The sequence below is a fragment of the Parasteatoda tepidariorum genome, chromosome 1 (assembly GCF_982258835.1).
Source record: "Parasteatoda tepidariorum strain Cologne lab strain chromosome 1, Ptep-v5.0, whole genome shotgun sequence".
NCBI lineage: Eukaryota > Metazoa > Arthropoda > Arachnida > Araneae > Theridiidae > Parasteatoda > Parasteatoda tepidariorum.
Genome location: NC_141755.1, coordinates 5926476 through 5941807, shown reverse-complemented (window position 1 = coordinate 5941807; position 15332 = coordinate 5926476). Strand labels below are relative to the sequence as shown.

Sequence of the window (15332 nt, the reverse complement as noted above, 5' to 3'; positions counted from 1 at the left end):
ATGCTTAAGACTAATATTTTTTTATAACTAATACTATTTTGTGAATCTAATCCAATATTTAGATACCAGAAGTGATAAATGTTTATAACAATGCATTTCATTTCAATCGAAAACTAAAAATCTTCAGAGAGGGAAATTTCAATGGAAAAATGTTCCTGGAAAAAGCCAAAATGATGGGGGAGGGTGGGCAAGAAACATTCGGGCAAAAAGTGAAAAGGTTCCTCGAAAAACGGATCGATGTTGGGCGTTTGGGAAAAGCGGACGACGACATGTTCTAAAATGCTTCCTTTAATCGATATGCAGTCTAAGCACGTGTATAATACACCTGCCCTCAATACTGAGTGTCTTTATACCACCAACAATAAACCGTGGCTTTAGCAATAAAAATTCGAAAGCAGAATCTAGAAATTGTTTAGGGTTTTTTTTTTTAACATTTTATGTTTGGCATTGTCACACTAATGTCCCTTTTTTTCCTGTTTTGCACTTTGGAAAAATAATCAGTGGTTGCTGGGTAGTTGTTAGATTTCCACGAAAAATCCATCGTCCACAAGTAACCAATATAGTAAATGACACTAAATCAGTTCTATTAATTATTAAAAGTGTCAAAAATAAAAATTCTTCCCGGATGTTAGTCTGTTCTACTTAAAAATTCTTTTTTTATTTAAATTACTTCAGATGCTAAACTTTGCAAAAATATTTCTGATTTCACTTTTAAAAGTGCAATATTTTTACAACAAAATATTCATTATTTTATCAACAAGAACAAGCATTATTTTATGAGTAATTCCCTTCATTAAAAAGGTATAAAAAAAAACTTTCTCAGCTGCATTTCAGAAAAAGTTTCCATATTTGATCCATATTTGATCTGTTACAAACTTCCCTTTTCTGACCTAAAGCAAGAAAGAAAAATCTCAAGTATTTAGTTCATGATTTTATTGAAAATATGCATAAGTTATAATTTAAATTTGCTTCCCAAAACGCTCATTTACTCTTCCTTTCAAGCCAATAAGTTATGTTCTTCTGATAAATATTATAACCACAGTCCTGTGGTAAAGTAACCTTTTTAGTGTCAAACATAATTTTTCTCTCAGATTTAGAAATTTCGTATACTTATATCCTGAAACTGATTCATATTTGTGCTTAAAATAAATAAATTTGCTTAATGCCAGTTGTGATTTAATCAACCAAATTTATTTTTGAAATTTAAAATCTAGAAGTAAATTGAAATCAGTATTACTTTGTAGCTAATCAATTGATCTTGTAGTATGAAGTAGTTGTGTTTATTTTTAAATTTTTTTTATTTATAACAAACAAATTAGCATAGCTTAAGGAGACTTAAGTTTTTATCAACCCTTGACGAGGAATTCTTTTTCAACATATTTTTCATAAATTTTCATTATTATGGTCATTTACATTTCATTATTACATTTATGTGGGTCAAAAAATTTAAATAATTTGAATGAAGCATGGTTTTCCTTTTCGGCATTAAAGGTAAATCTCCCAAACACTTTTCCTTTCCAATTCAATTTTTCTATTTTGCAGTTATTTAGATCTAAGAGAAAGAGTTATTTATCATTGAAATTTCTTTAATTTACGAAATGAAGATTGATAAAATTTTGAATAGGAATGAAAAAAATTTCGAACTGCTTTTTTACATTTATATTCATTTTATATATCTTGTAGTACAAATATAATTCCAATAATCTAACAGCTTTTTAGTAGGTATTCAACTTTTTTTATAATTAAAAAATAACAAAATATATTTTTGATTGTTGTCAGAGCATCTGGAAAAAAATTATATAAAGGGGACACCGTTGTTCTATCTGCGTCGAAGGTTAATTGGTCGGTATTGATGCGAAGGTCAATTTTTAAAGATATTTAAGTGTTTCTGTAACATCCTGACTTCGTAAAACCCTCACTTTGCATTTCGAGATAACATTTCACGAATTTTTTCTTATCTAAGTAGGTTTTGTTATCTACGTATCTTTTGTGATGTTAAAAATATTTTCTACTCTTTTCTTAAAAAGTCATTTAAATTGTAACTTACAAAAATCAATTTATTCATTTACTAAAAAGAAATTATTACTTAAAATGTTAATTTAATCTACTTTTAAAAATTTTTTAGTTTTCTACGATTAAATAACTTTGAAGAAATGTTACATTTTATTATACTCATTTACAGAGAAAGGTTAAAGTAAATGATAAAGTTTTTTGCCCTTTAAAGTTTTTCAATTAAATATGACATAGAACAAATTTAAATTAAAAATAAAATTTTGTTTATTGAAACTTTCAAATTTTGAAAACTAATTTTAACGTATTTTTTTACCTTAAAAAAAAAGTTTTATTTATAATTGAGAGATAGTTTTAAACTCCGTCAAATAATATAAATTTGCAAAAAAAGGTGACTTTTAAGAAGCTTACAAATTTATTAACTTAAGCCAAATTTTCAACAAAAAAATAATAGTAAAATGAAAAATAAAAGAAAATGCATTTATAATTATAATCTTCAATTATCGATGTTTGATAAGTATTAAATCACCTAGATTATATAAAAGTATATTTTCCGCCTTCGGTGAGTTATGTTTTATAATCTATATCTATAATATTGCATCAGTTATTTATGTAAAGTATACCAAACTTTATATATTTGTATTCCATTAACCTCATGGTAATTGTATATAGATATTACCAAAATGTAGGTTCTCTTTAAGCTAGTTTATTTAAATCTCTTTTTATTGAATTTCTTAATAAACTGATTTATTAAGAAGTTAAAAAAAAATAAACGAAATTTAAATAATTTTGCTTGCAGTTATTTATTCAGTAAAACTTATTTCGTTCATATAAGGTTCGTTATTTTTGTGAACTTAGTTAATCAAATTATCGTCAAAGAATGCAATAATTATAAAATACTTAGAATTCATTCATTTCTTCATTTCAGAAAGTTCATCGTACGCACAAATTAAAGTCCAATTCACAATGATCAACTTAACGCAGAAATATCAAGAATTCCTAGACATGGGTGGTAAGTACAATAGAACTTTATATTACTTTAAGACTTGGGTGGTAAATTTTATGTTTGTAAAAAAATAATTATTCCGCATTGCTTTATAAAGTAATGGCTATGAATTTATCTGGTCATGACTGTACAGGAATATTAACTGTAGACATGATAAAAAATAAGAAATAAAATTGGTGACGCAGTTTTAAATTTGATTTCGAATAAAGTTTAGTGCGTACGGGGAAACCTCTTTGGAGCGATCACACAGGGGAAAATGATTGTTAATGGAGGTGGGTCGTTCTTAAGGGTCACTTCCATTAACTTCAAAATGTTATCAAAGGTACATGATAACATTTCGCAAGTGATCTTCAATTTAGTGAATGTCATTTTCTGGATGCGGAAGTGTCACTTGTGCTAGTTTCATCAAAACCGAATCAATGAATAAAACTTAGCATCAATAAAAATGACCCCTAATTATGTGTAAAAGCAAATATACCTATTATGAATGATAGAACTATTTTAAATAAACAATTACATTTTTTGTTAAAGTTTACATTTTATTTAATATCATAAAAATTAGTTAGCTTTAAATAGTGAGAAGAGCCGACCGGTCTGTGTAGGGGTCAGGGAACTGTCCTTGCATCAGAAAAGTTCTGGGTTCGAATCCCGGACAAGGCATGGATGTTTCTTTCTCTCTATCTGTGTTCTATGTCCTTTCTCCTTTGTGTGTAAATGTGACCCGCCCTATAAACGGGTTGTGGTAGTGCGACGTGGGCGACGCTGCTCAACACCTCTTAGAAGTAGAAAGGCCTCAGCACGGATCAATTTAGTAGTCCGATGTGACGAAGTTAACTGCGCAGTTGACGAAAAATAAGAAAGATGTCATTACGTTAGGGGTACAAAGCTGCGCAGTGGTTGAAAATACAAAATATGTCATTACGTTTGGACTACTAAGGGATATTTATGGTAACCCGTGCTGAGGCCTGTTCTTTCTAGGAGGTGTTGCGCTGCTCCACCGCCGTGGCTTCGCCACAGGTGCCCAATGGGTAACGAAAAGAGAGTTAGCAGTTCTGGCACTTTCAGTGGCCAATGAACAATAGTTTCAAGTGCCTGCCATTAAAAAAAAAAAAAAAAATAGTGAGAAGAGGTTTGTTTGCTAAAGACGTCTTCTCTGTTTGCTTGGATTTTTCTAAAAATAGCTTCTTTTTTTTTGTAATTAAACTTTCAACTCTAAAAATAAGTCATTGATAGAATTGTCTTTAGTGACTTTGACATGAGGTTGTCAATTTCTTTCAGCAATGGTCAAAAAGAGTTCTCTAAATAAAATCCCCAAACAAATATTTTGAATACATTTGAATCTACTTATTGGAATGGTTAATATTTCTTATTTTGATATTTTTTCGTGCTTCCTTTTTTGACGTATTGGGTGTGGATGTTTTCCCGGTCACTGGGAGAAATTTCGAAAGTTTCTCCTAAAGGTTTTCTTCAACACAAAGTCTATGGAAAAAAGTGTCTTGCCTCTCAAAATGGGTCGATAATAGAAGAGGTCGCTGCGCAGAAGTGGTATAATTATTTCCTGAAGTGGTATATTATTATCTGGAGGTTTCACTATATTAGAATTAATAAGCTAAAATTATATCAGAAACTTAAAACTAAATTTGATGATTAAGAAAAGATAAGGTATCTCAAAAAATTTACCCTCTGATAAATGCAGATTCCTCGACCCAGAGTCTTCCTTAGAGGGTCTGATACGTGTCTCGATGATCGGACCTCTATTTTGCGTCAGACTTTGTTACAACACCGTTTGATTCTCCTATCTCGATCCTTTTATCTAGATAATACTTACACTATGCTGTTTAAGTTTGATGTATATTAATCAATCTTCTGTTGTCTTGTCATGTTTATTTTTTGCTTCATAATACTTATTTTAACCATGTTTATTTTCGTTACAGCGAATACATATTTAGAACTTGCGGTTTGCGCAATATAGACTTTTATATAATTTTTTCCTTTGGGCAGAAACATTATTTTGGACAAAATTTTCGAAATTGAGTTATTATAATTTTAGAATCCCTGTACCCTAAGCTTTCTAAATATACTTTATTTTTACTTGTACTTTAATTATTTACAAAGTTATAGCAGTTTTTGTGTAAGGTGATAGCGGTGGATAGATTAGTGAATTTAAGTCTTTAAATGCGTTTATCGCAAAATCAGATTTATTTTTAGCATTTTACACCACCTGAAACTCGATATCTCATGTTTTTAAAATAATTGCCGACAATTTTTCATGGGTGTTCATGATTATAGCATACATGTTTTTAACTACGGACTAAGAAGAATTTAATTTTTATGATTATTCTACTGCAAAGACAAGTGCAGAAATTTTTAAAAATTTGCTTTTTTATCTTCGTTGATACCTAACTCAGAAATATATGCACTTGCTTTTAAGACAATAGTTCAAAACAGAGTAGATAGCCTCCTAAATAAATTCCTCAGAGGATTTTTTGTTTTAGACGATAGAATTTTTCTTTGCAGAGTTTAGCGTACATCCAAAGAAAATGCCTTATTTTTACCTAAAAATGGTCGTTTAAATAAATGTATGTATTTTTCCTTGCTAGTTTTAAAAGTTTTTACATGTACTAAAACATATGAGCTAGTTTTTAAAATTTTATATTAATTATTTATAAAAAATTTCGAAGCTAGTCCGATACCTTAAATACAACACTCAATCATTATAAGAAGAGGTTATTCTCTTATACATTTTGTTAAATTTTTAAAACCAAGTAGAAAATGCTAAAAATTTTTAATTCAAAAATTATTTAATGTTACTAAAAGTCAAAAGCTAACTTGTGGGTTCTTCACTTTTAGATAAACGCTAGTTCCCCAATCCGCAAATCTCTAAATGCCCACTTATGCCTTTTATTTTTTCATTCCCTTTCTTTGTTTTTGCATCATGTATTGCGTATGTGTTTTAAATTGGACAATGACAACCACCACTCTTCCGATTAAAGGTAAACCCAATTTGATGCAAATTGGTTAAGAATTGCCACTTTGTTAAGTTGCATGAACTTTTGATTTTACATGAGGGAAGCAGGGTTTCCGTTACGGTAGCTTTTTTCGCAAAATGCGAAAAGACCCCTCAAAAATGCTAAAATTCAACAAAGCATTTTCGCATTTTTGCTAAAGGATTTTACTAAATTCCATTAAAAAAAAAAGCTTCCGCGAAAAACCATGACGGAAAAAAACTTGATCAAACAAGGAGAAAAAATCTAAATATCTTTCGCAAGAAGAACCATGACGCTAGCGTTCACGAAAAAAACGTGATCAAACGAGATGAAGCATAGCGATCAAGAAAAATGGCTAGAATATATGATATATATATTTGTTAATGATTAATATTTAGGGCCCTGAAAGTGCATTTAACTTTCAAGAAGCATTTGTAAAATTGGCAAACATGAAAGAAAGGAAGATTGTTAATTATAAACCAAAATGTTTTGATAAATAATAAATGTGTTTTTTTTTGTTATAGGTATTCTTTTTGATATTCTTGTACATTAAGCTATTCTTTGTCAGATAACTTACAGTACTTGTTTGATATAAAGTAATTTTATAAGCCTAATGGCATTTTAGCATTTTGCTAAAACTTTTTTTCAGATTTTAGCTTTTTTGCTAATGAATTTTTAGACTCAGCTTAAACCCTGGAGGGAAGGTTGCAGTCATCGGGCCACTTATTTTTGGCATTTTATTTTGGCGCGCAATTTGTAAATGTTACTGTATTTATTATCTTCCAATCTAAGCATACTTAAGCGTAGTCGTTATAATTATAACATTTTAAATAAACGTTAGAAAAATAAAAATAAATGGTCAATGAAGAGAACCGGTCATTTTCATTGGACATGGGAATATTTATGAAGTAGCCGGTAGCTATTTCATTCTTTTTTTATAAAGTGTCACCTTAAAACGAGTTGGTAAAATGTTTAAAAACATATTGAGCTTGAAAATGAGAATATTTTTCTACTGCAATTATTAGAATTATTCCGAAGAGTATTATTCTCAAAAATTATTCTGTTACTATTATATCCATTACATTGTTATTCTATGATTCAAATTTTGTTAAAAGATTTAAGAGCATGTAAAGTTTTTGACTAATTTTTTTTTTACAAAATTCCTTACATTTTATTTTCCGCCTCATTATTTGACTAGAACCAGGTTTGAAACTAAATGGTGCTCTATCACTGCATTAATGCCATTGCATTACTGATAGTTAAACAATTAAAATAATATATTGCGCTATTTCTAAAATTAAGACCGCTAAAGTTTTAATCCGAATCGTTTAAAAAAAAATCCAAAAATCACGATAAATTTTTTCTCTATGAAATATCTGGTTCTCTTTAGATTTTAAAAAAAATCAAAAACTTCAAATCACTATAACCAATCTCGAATATTTTTGTCAAAACGATAATTTTCAAATTTATTTGCAACTCGAAAAATGATCATATCTAACCATGTGTTTTAAATTAGATTTAATTAGATACCTGTAAATGACGTCACGCGTGTGTCGAACTTGATTGGCTTCAGAATCGACAAATGGTATGATTTACTTACTATGACGTCACATGCAGGTATCCAATTATTTCCAAAAATCATTTCTCTATAACAGCAAGTTGTATCTAAATGAGTATTTCGTTTTCTAAGATCCTAGGGTAGCTTCATGGCCACTAATGGACAGTCCAATGAAAGGCATAACTCTCGTAGTCATGTATTTGAGCTTTGTGAAAGTCATAGGTCCAGCCTGGATGAGAGATCAAAAGCCTTACGATTTAAGGTATCCAATGGTCATCTACAACTTTGCCCTTGTTGCTGTTAGTGGCTGGCTTTTTATTAACGTGAGTATAACTAAAGTATTGTTGCTGTATTTCTTAAGGTATTGTGTACTTGTTTATTGCACTATTTTGTATTTATAAATTTCTGACACTATTAAAAGACCAGACAGCTCATCTGAAAAAGAGACAAAGGGAATTACTTCCAAATTTGTTTTTAATCTTCATTAGTGAGTTTTCACAAGTATACTTTGATATTTACTGTACTCGGCAATATTCTTCAATAAGTGTAAAATACGAAGCAGTCGCTCCATCAGAAGTTGGGGAAAATAACTAGCTGCATTCTTGGATTTTTTTCCCAACAAAATTGTACCCATAACTTAGGGATCAACTTTTTGTTGCATTCATACAAATATCTTGCTTATTTCGTGTGTGGGGATTTCATATCTGAAATTAGTTTTGTTCCTAAAGTTAAAAGGGTTTTTCTTTTTAATTACATTTTTAGTCTATTTTTTGATAAAATGTAAAAGTTTTAAAACGATATATATATAGCAAAGGGTCACGTAAATGTTGCGACAAACTTCGGACATTAAATTTACAAGGGATGATCAAATGAAGAGGTACGAAACGACATGGTGGGTACAAATGTAGACTTTATTCAAAATATACACCATAGGCCTAAACACAACGATCGAACTGATGAACAAGCCGCAGGATTCCTTGTTCTCAAAATTCCTGTGGCCGTGACGAGAACCAAGCGTCCTTGAGTATGTCGTCCGAGTTGAAGCGTTACCCTTTCAGGCGTTTCATCAGTGGACCAAACACATGGAAATCGCAGGGCGACACGTCCGGACTGTAAGGCGGATAGTCCAACGTCTCCCACTTGAACTTGACCAGTTCCATGTATGTGACTCTGGAGACGTGTAGACGAGCGTTATCATGGAGCAGAACCACACCCTCCGTGAGCAGTCTCGGTCTTTTGCTCTTCATGGACCTGCGTAGGTGTCGGAGTGTTCGGCTGTCAGAAATCGGATAACACCTCGCTGTTCCTCTATCGTCGAATTTTGCAACGCGAACGGCATTCTGTCCTCATACGGACTGCTGCATCATTTAGACGCCGCTTTTGATAAGAGCCTCTGCTCTCTCCTGTGCGTGCGGGCGCCCGCACATGCTCCGATCCCAGTCAGAGACTCCAATAGCGTCCCGAGATGTCTCGCTACGTTCTCCCATGGCGGAATATGCATATATTTAACTGTTACGATTTTACGTCGTTTCGTACCTTTTCACTTGATCACTCCTTGTACATCGAAGACCATGGCCGGAAGCACTCACGGAAATGCTCACGGTTTCGGCACCGCTTGGCGCGGTCGAGAATAAGCTCTTTGAAAACCGCAAAATTAAGAATATGGTAACCCAACCGATCTATGCGTCACATCTTGCTACAGCGTGCAACCCTATTACGTTGATTGAGTAGGAAAATGATGGTTCTATTCTAGTTAATAATTTCTTTCTTATTCACTTCTATCTTCACACCGCTCTTGTATTTTTTATAAGCGGTTTTCGTTTTGAATGAAAAATTCATACTTAATATAATGTTTATGTCTCAGAATTTTATTTAAAAATAGATTCTTGTAAATATTTTGCTTTTCAACTTCTTTTTTTTTATTATTGTTCTTGAAAGTGTAAAATCTATTGTTTTTTTAAAAAAAAATTTATTTTACTTGCTAAGACAGTTTACTATTCTTTACTATGCTATATATATAAAGGCTTGTGTGCTCACTATATACTAAGGCATATTGCATTCAGTTTCCAATTCAAATGTAAGAAAATTTTATATAAGGTATTTTTATTGCAGTACATTGCAAAAATTACCTTTATCGCTAAATTCAGCATTTCAGATGCGTAATTAGGAAAAAAAATTAATTCTTTTATTCCAAATGCATAATGAAAATTCTTCACAATGAAATACATATTGTTACGCTAATAATGAACTATAATAGATTTGAGAAATGAGTTAAAGAAGAACTTTATACAGTTAAAAAAAAATTGCCTCACTTGTTTGCTTTATCAGATGGAGGAGATTTTATTAAATCATTTTTTCTCAAATAAAACATTTAATCAGAAAAAGGTGATAATTTTCAATTGGAAATATATATAAGAAATATTTCACAATTTTACTTTTACGCAAATAATAAATTAAGATAGATCTGAAAAAATAGACCTAAGAAAGCAATTAATACATTTAAAGTGCTTTAATTTAACCTTATCATTTTAGTCATTTGTTTGCAGTTTCAAAAGCAATAAAAGTTTAAAAAAAAAATGTTTATTTCATTCTCATACGCAGCACTTTACTTTAATCTTATTATTTTATTCATTTTCAATAAGATGAAGATTTTAATGACACTACAATATTTTGAAAGTTTCAAAAATTATAAAAATTCAGAAAAAAAAGTTTTATTTAATTTTAATCCGATCAAATTTACTTTAACATTATTTTACTCAAATGCAATTTCAAAAGTGATGAAGTACAAGAACCAAGTTTTATTTTATAATTATACGACTAAAAATTTTGCCATTTCTTATAACATTACTAAATAAGATATTATATAATAGTATAAGAAAAAAAATTAATGGTAGATTCAAAATAAATAATAAGAAATACTTCACAGAAAAATCGATATTCCTACACAAATAATAATTAATTGGGGAATATCTTAGGAAATGGATCTACAAAAGCAAATTATACAATTAAAAATAATTTATCCTTAGAATGCAACAGTGAACTATTTTGTTAATATGAAATATATTTCAGATGTTTTTGTAAATAGTTTTAAAAACTTAAATAAACATGTATAATAAAATTAGTTACAATTCCTTGACATAAGAGTTTCTCTGTTTCTTCAGTTTGATTAGACCAATCTGAACTTAAGTATACATAAAAGTAAAATATAATTTATATTTCAGGGCTCTAAGAGAACTTTTGCTTTTATTTGTTCTTTAGCATTTATGCTATTTTTAACCTAATTGATTTGTTTTATCCACCGTGATTGCTTGCATCTTAAAAAATATCTATAGTTGATTTATAGAGAAAATTACATTGTCAACTTTCATCATAATTAACAACACTTAAACTCGAAAAAAAGTTGTTCGCAAGTATAACACTAGTTTCGATTGCACGCATTTCAATTATAAATTTGGAGTTTAATTAAAAAAAAAAACTATAACTTTAAACGCGATAAAATGATTTTATTAAAATTTAAATCAAATCAGTAAAAATAATATTTCATTTATCTATTTAATTATTATTTTTTTTAACTATGAAATTGAAAATAAAAAACTCTTCTGAGAAAACTCCAAACAAGTCAATACAATCAATGTATCAGAATACGTCATCAGGTCAATGCCCTTCACAGTCATAAAATTTTAAAATTAAATTCCAGCTTAGAAGTTCAGATAAAAACTAAATTTGAAAGATTTAATTAAAATTATTACTGAATATTGCAAATAGAATTTTGTGTTTTAATATGTGAGTTACATGATCTTATGAAAACACAAAAACAATGAAAAAAATTGTAATAAAATAGTGAAAACAATTCTATCCCTTGTTTATAAACGCTACGCAAAAGCAATTTGGCGACAGAGCAGGTTTGACTTAAAATTTCCGCCAAGAATGCCAAGCGGTGCCGAAACCGTGAGCATTTCCGTGAGTGCTGGCCGGAAATCTCATCGTACGTGGCTAGGGCCACTTCCGTATTTTGACTTGTTCATAAACATGCGAAGAAACTGCTCATAATTTAAAGGTGCCCCTAGGGGAGTATGACGACATTTCAGGGCATGAGTTCCCTTGTAATTTTAATCCTTATGATGTGTCTTAACTTCCCTAGAAGTTTGTTGCTTCATTTAGACGACTCTTAGCTATATAGTTTTTAAACTTGTGCATTTTGACAAAAAATAGACTAAAAATGTCATTTAAAAGTAACTGTAGCTTTAAGAAAAAAAACAGATTAAAATGTTAAAATCAATGATTTGAAAATATCTAAAGATCCGTTGAAAAATTATCATGCAACAGAAAACAAAAACAAAATTGCTTCCTAGAAAAATTGCAATCAGATTTGAAAATTGCCATCAGATAACTGCAGTAATTTCTTGAAAGATAATTTATTACTACAGCACAAAACTACTGTACTTTTGTCTGTATTAAAATTTTTAAATTATATCTGGTTTTCGCGCAATTTACATTTTAAAAAATTTTTGTCTGTTTTGAAAAACAATAAAAGCAAATTTTAGAAAATTTAAAAAATCTTAAAAGAAAGTATTAAATTACCTATCCTAAAACAGTTAAGCCCATATTTTCATTGCTCTAGATTCTAGGGAAAAAAAATTCATAGTTTTTCTGTAAGTTTGTACAAGTAAAATTCATAGTTTTTCTGTAAGTCATAGTTCTTCTGCAAGTTATCGTGAACTCCTCCTCTTATTCTAATAGGACGACGTTTTTAATCTCAACTTCTTCTGAACGAAATAAGCTGACGAATGATAATCAATGATCTCAAATTTAAGAATAAAATTTCTTAGAGAGAATCGAAATCAAAAATCCCTCTAGAACCTAAGACGGTGAGGAAGGAGTGTTCTTAAAACATTTCAAAGAAAGAGATCCCATCTAAATTCTTCGTCCATTTCAGTTCAGTTTTGTTTAAAAGTTATAGTTCTTAAAATTTCTTTGAACTGTGACTTGACAAAGTAAAGCAAGTTACACTTATCAAATTTACTTTTGAAAGAAAATGAGTTTTACTGTGAGTTGATAAGATAAATGTTTATAACTCTCATTCTGATAAGAATTATTTATCCTCAAAGAGATCGTAATATATTTTTCTAGACTTTCAAAGACATTGTTGATTTGCCCTAAAGTATACATCGTCAAATAAATAAGCTGACCAAAAGGGATTTTTAGTAGCTTTTAAAAAAGTATCAAGATTTTTCAAGATTTTAAAAAAGCCTTTAGCCCAAACATTAAGAAACTAAAATACGTAAATATATAACGTTCTAATAAATACAATAGTATTTGCAAAATAACTTTCCGAGTCTAATAAAAGTATTTCAAAGAAGAGTTAAAACCATTTCTTGCTTAAGAAAATAAAATTTATACTTGCTAAAGAAAATTAAATTTATTCTTGCTAGAGAAAATTAAATTTGTTCTTACTAGAGAAAATTAAATTTGTTCTTACTAGAGAAAATTAAATTTGTTCTTACTAGAGAAAATCAAATTTGTTCTTACTAGAGAAAATTAAATTTGTTCTTACTAGAGAAAATTAAATTTGTTCTTACTGGAGAAAATTAAATTTGTTCTTACTGAAGAAAATTAAATTTGTTCTTACTAGAGAAAATTAAATTTACTTTTACTAGAGAAAATCTAATTTATTCTTACTATAAAAAACTAAATTTGTTCTCACTATGGAAAATGAAACTTGCTCATACTAGAGAAACTGAAATTGGCTTTCATTAAAGTTCGAATTTACCGTCATCAGGGAAATGAAACCTAAACTTTCAGATGAAAATTTGAAATAGTCGGAAAAACTTAAAGGTATTATATTTAAGAAAACTAACATTTATTATTGTCAGAGTTTGAACTACGGTCAGAAAAACTAAAGGTAATTTAAGTAGGAATAATTTGTTTTAGTCTAAGAAGCTAAATTTTATTTAAGGGCACGTAATTTTTTTTTAAACACCCAAGTAGCTAATTTATAAGTTAAATGAAAGGTCGTTTGACGACCAAAAAAAATGGCATTTACATTAAATTGCTTATAGCAACTTTTAACAAGAGTTTAAATCTTTTTCAAAATAAGACTACTGTTTAAAGAATAAATAAATAAAACTTCTGGAGTTTAGGTATGTCGAGTTAGTTAATTTAAACATATTTTACACATTCATGCAGCCAATGAAAATAAAAAAATTAATTTTGCCACATAACTTAGAGAAAGTCACGTTTAGACTTAACTAAAATTATTCATTTTGATAATTAATATCCTCCAAAACGGTGAACTAATGCAAATGTTCCCATTCCGAATTCAAAACTCTGCTCCATTCTAGACGGAGCCACATTTTTGTCCCGTTCGCTTAATTTTCTTAATGATTCTCCCGTTAAAGGCATCAGCATTGTTAATGTAGGCCACCTGCAATTGCATTCGCAATAATAGTCTTTTTCTCTCATAATAAAAATGAGGATAAAAAGTTCTTTTTCATCCCATAAGGGAAAAGACAGTTAATGGATCTTAAAGACTAAATGTCATATATGGGTAGAATTGTAAATGGAATCTAGTATCGGTTTTCTGTTCTTTACTTGAAGGGAGCGTTTAGGCAGAAAATCAATAGGCCGCTATTGATTTGATATTCTGATACTTTGCTGACTGGAAATAATTTGTATACATAAGTGAAGGTCACTAAATTAAACAGAAGGTCAAAAATTCAATATTTATTTAAGATCGTGGCAGCAGTGAATACATTTCAAAAGATGAATGCAGAATTTCCTAAAAAGATTTTTGAAGTTTTAAGTTCTTTTCGAAAAATCTTTTTTCATAATCTAAAAATGTATATAAAATATTTGATATTTAATTGTTTGAAAGTTATGCAGATTTTAGATTTACTAACTAGACATGAACACAATGCATCCCCTTAATGGGTTGATATTAAGATATAGGTGGGTGTTTCGCTGATCTTTCCTTCTATTTCTTTCTCAATTTTTTTCAATCTTCATAGTTAATAATTTGATTTTAAAAAATAAGTTCCCATTTTAATTGTTTTTCCATTTAATTTAAAGCAATATAGCCGCATTTGGCTCGTGTGCCATACATTAAAGTTATTTAATATAAGATTGTTGTAAACTTAAAGGCGAAGAAATAAATTAATCTTTAAGGCGTTTTTTCATTCTATCAAAAGAACATTTTTAGAACTAACACTCTACTGCAAAATTAGTCTAAAAAAAATCCTTTCAATTTTAAAATAAAAATGCAGGTTTACTTTTTACCGTAGTACATATTGTGAAAAATTATTCAAGTTAATTAATTATAGTTACGGCTATGTCATAACTACATATCAAATGTATGAAAAGAAGGTAAATTTCCTCTTGTTCTTACGCCTTTCAAATAGGGTTTAAACTTTAATAATGTTTTGTGAAAGTTACCAGTTTGTTGCTTAGTAACTCTTTGCATATTTAAATGAATAATAAAAATATTCCAAATGCCTTAATACTAATTGGATGCATAACATTTTATCTATTTTTTTTTTTTTTTGAATAAACAAACTTGATGAGCAATTAAAATAACAAAAGTAAATGTGAAAGAGTTTTTGTATTTAGTCTTAAGTCAGTGACGCTTGTGTTAAAAATTTCATGCTCAGTAAAATTTGTAGTTCGTCATTGAAATGTTTAATTCTATAATCAATTAGTCCCATTCGTAGTTAAGCATGCCTAATGACGAGCAATAAAATTTAGCTTAAACGGATTAAACGCTTCAGAGTTCTTG

At 29.3% G+C, this 15332-nt stretch overlaps 1 protein-coding gene across 3 annotated transcripts in view; it reads left to right on the top strand.

The window, feature by feature from the left end:
* The window catches only part of LOC107452017 (very long chain fatty acid elongase 1), a 122067-nt gene that overhangs the window by 89825 nt on the left and 16910 nt on the right, over window positions 1-15332 (top strand). For all 3 annotated transcript variants that reach the window (XM_087158625.1, XM_071180219.2, XM_043042164.3), the window contains 2 exons: window positions 2939-3022; window positions 7694-7884. In XM_087158625.1, coding sequence (XP_087014751.1) covers window positions 2977-3022; window positions 7694-7884 — 237 coding nt within the window. In that variant the 5' untranslated portion in view covers window positions 2939-2976. The remainder of the gene's footprint in view (window positions 1-2938; window positions 3023-7693; window positions 7885-15332) is intronic.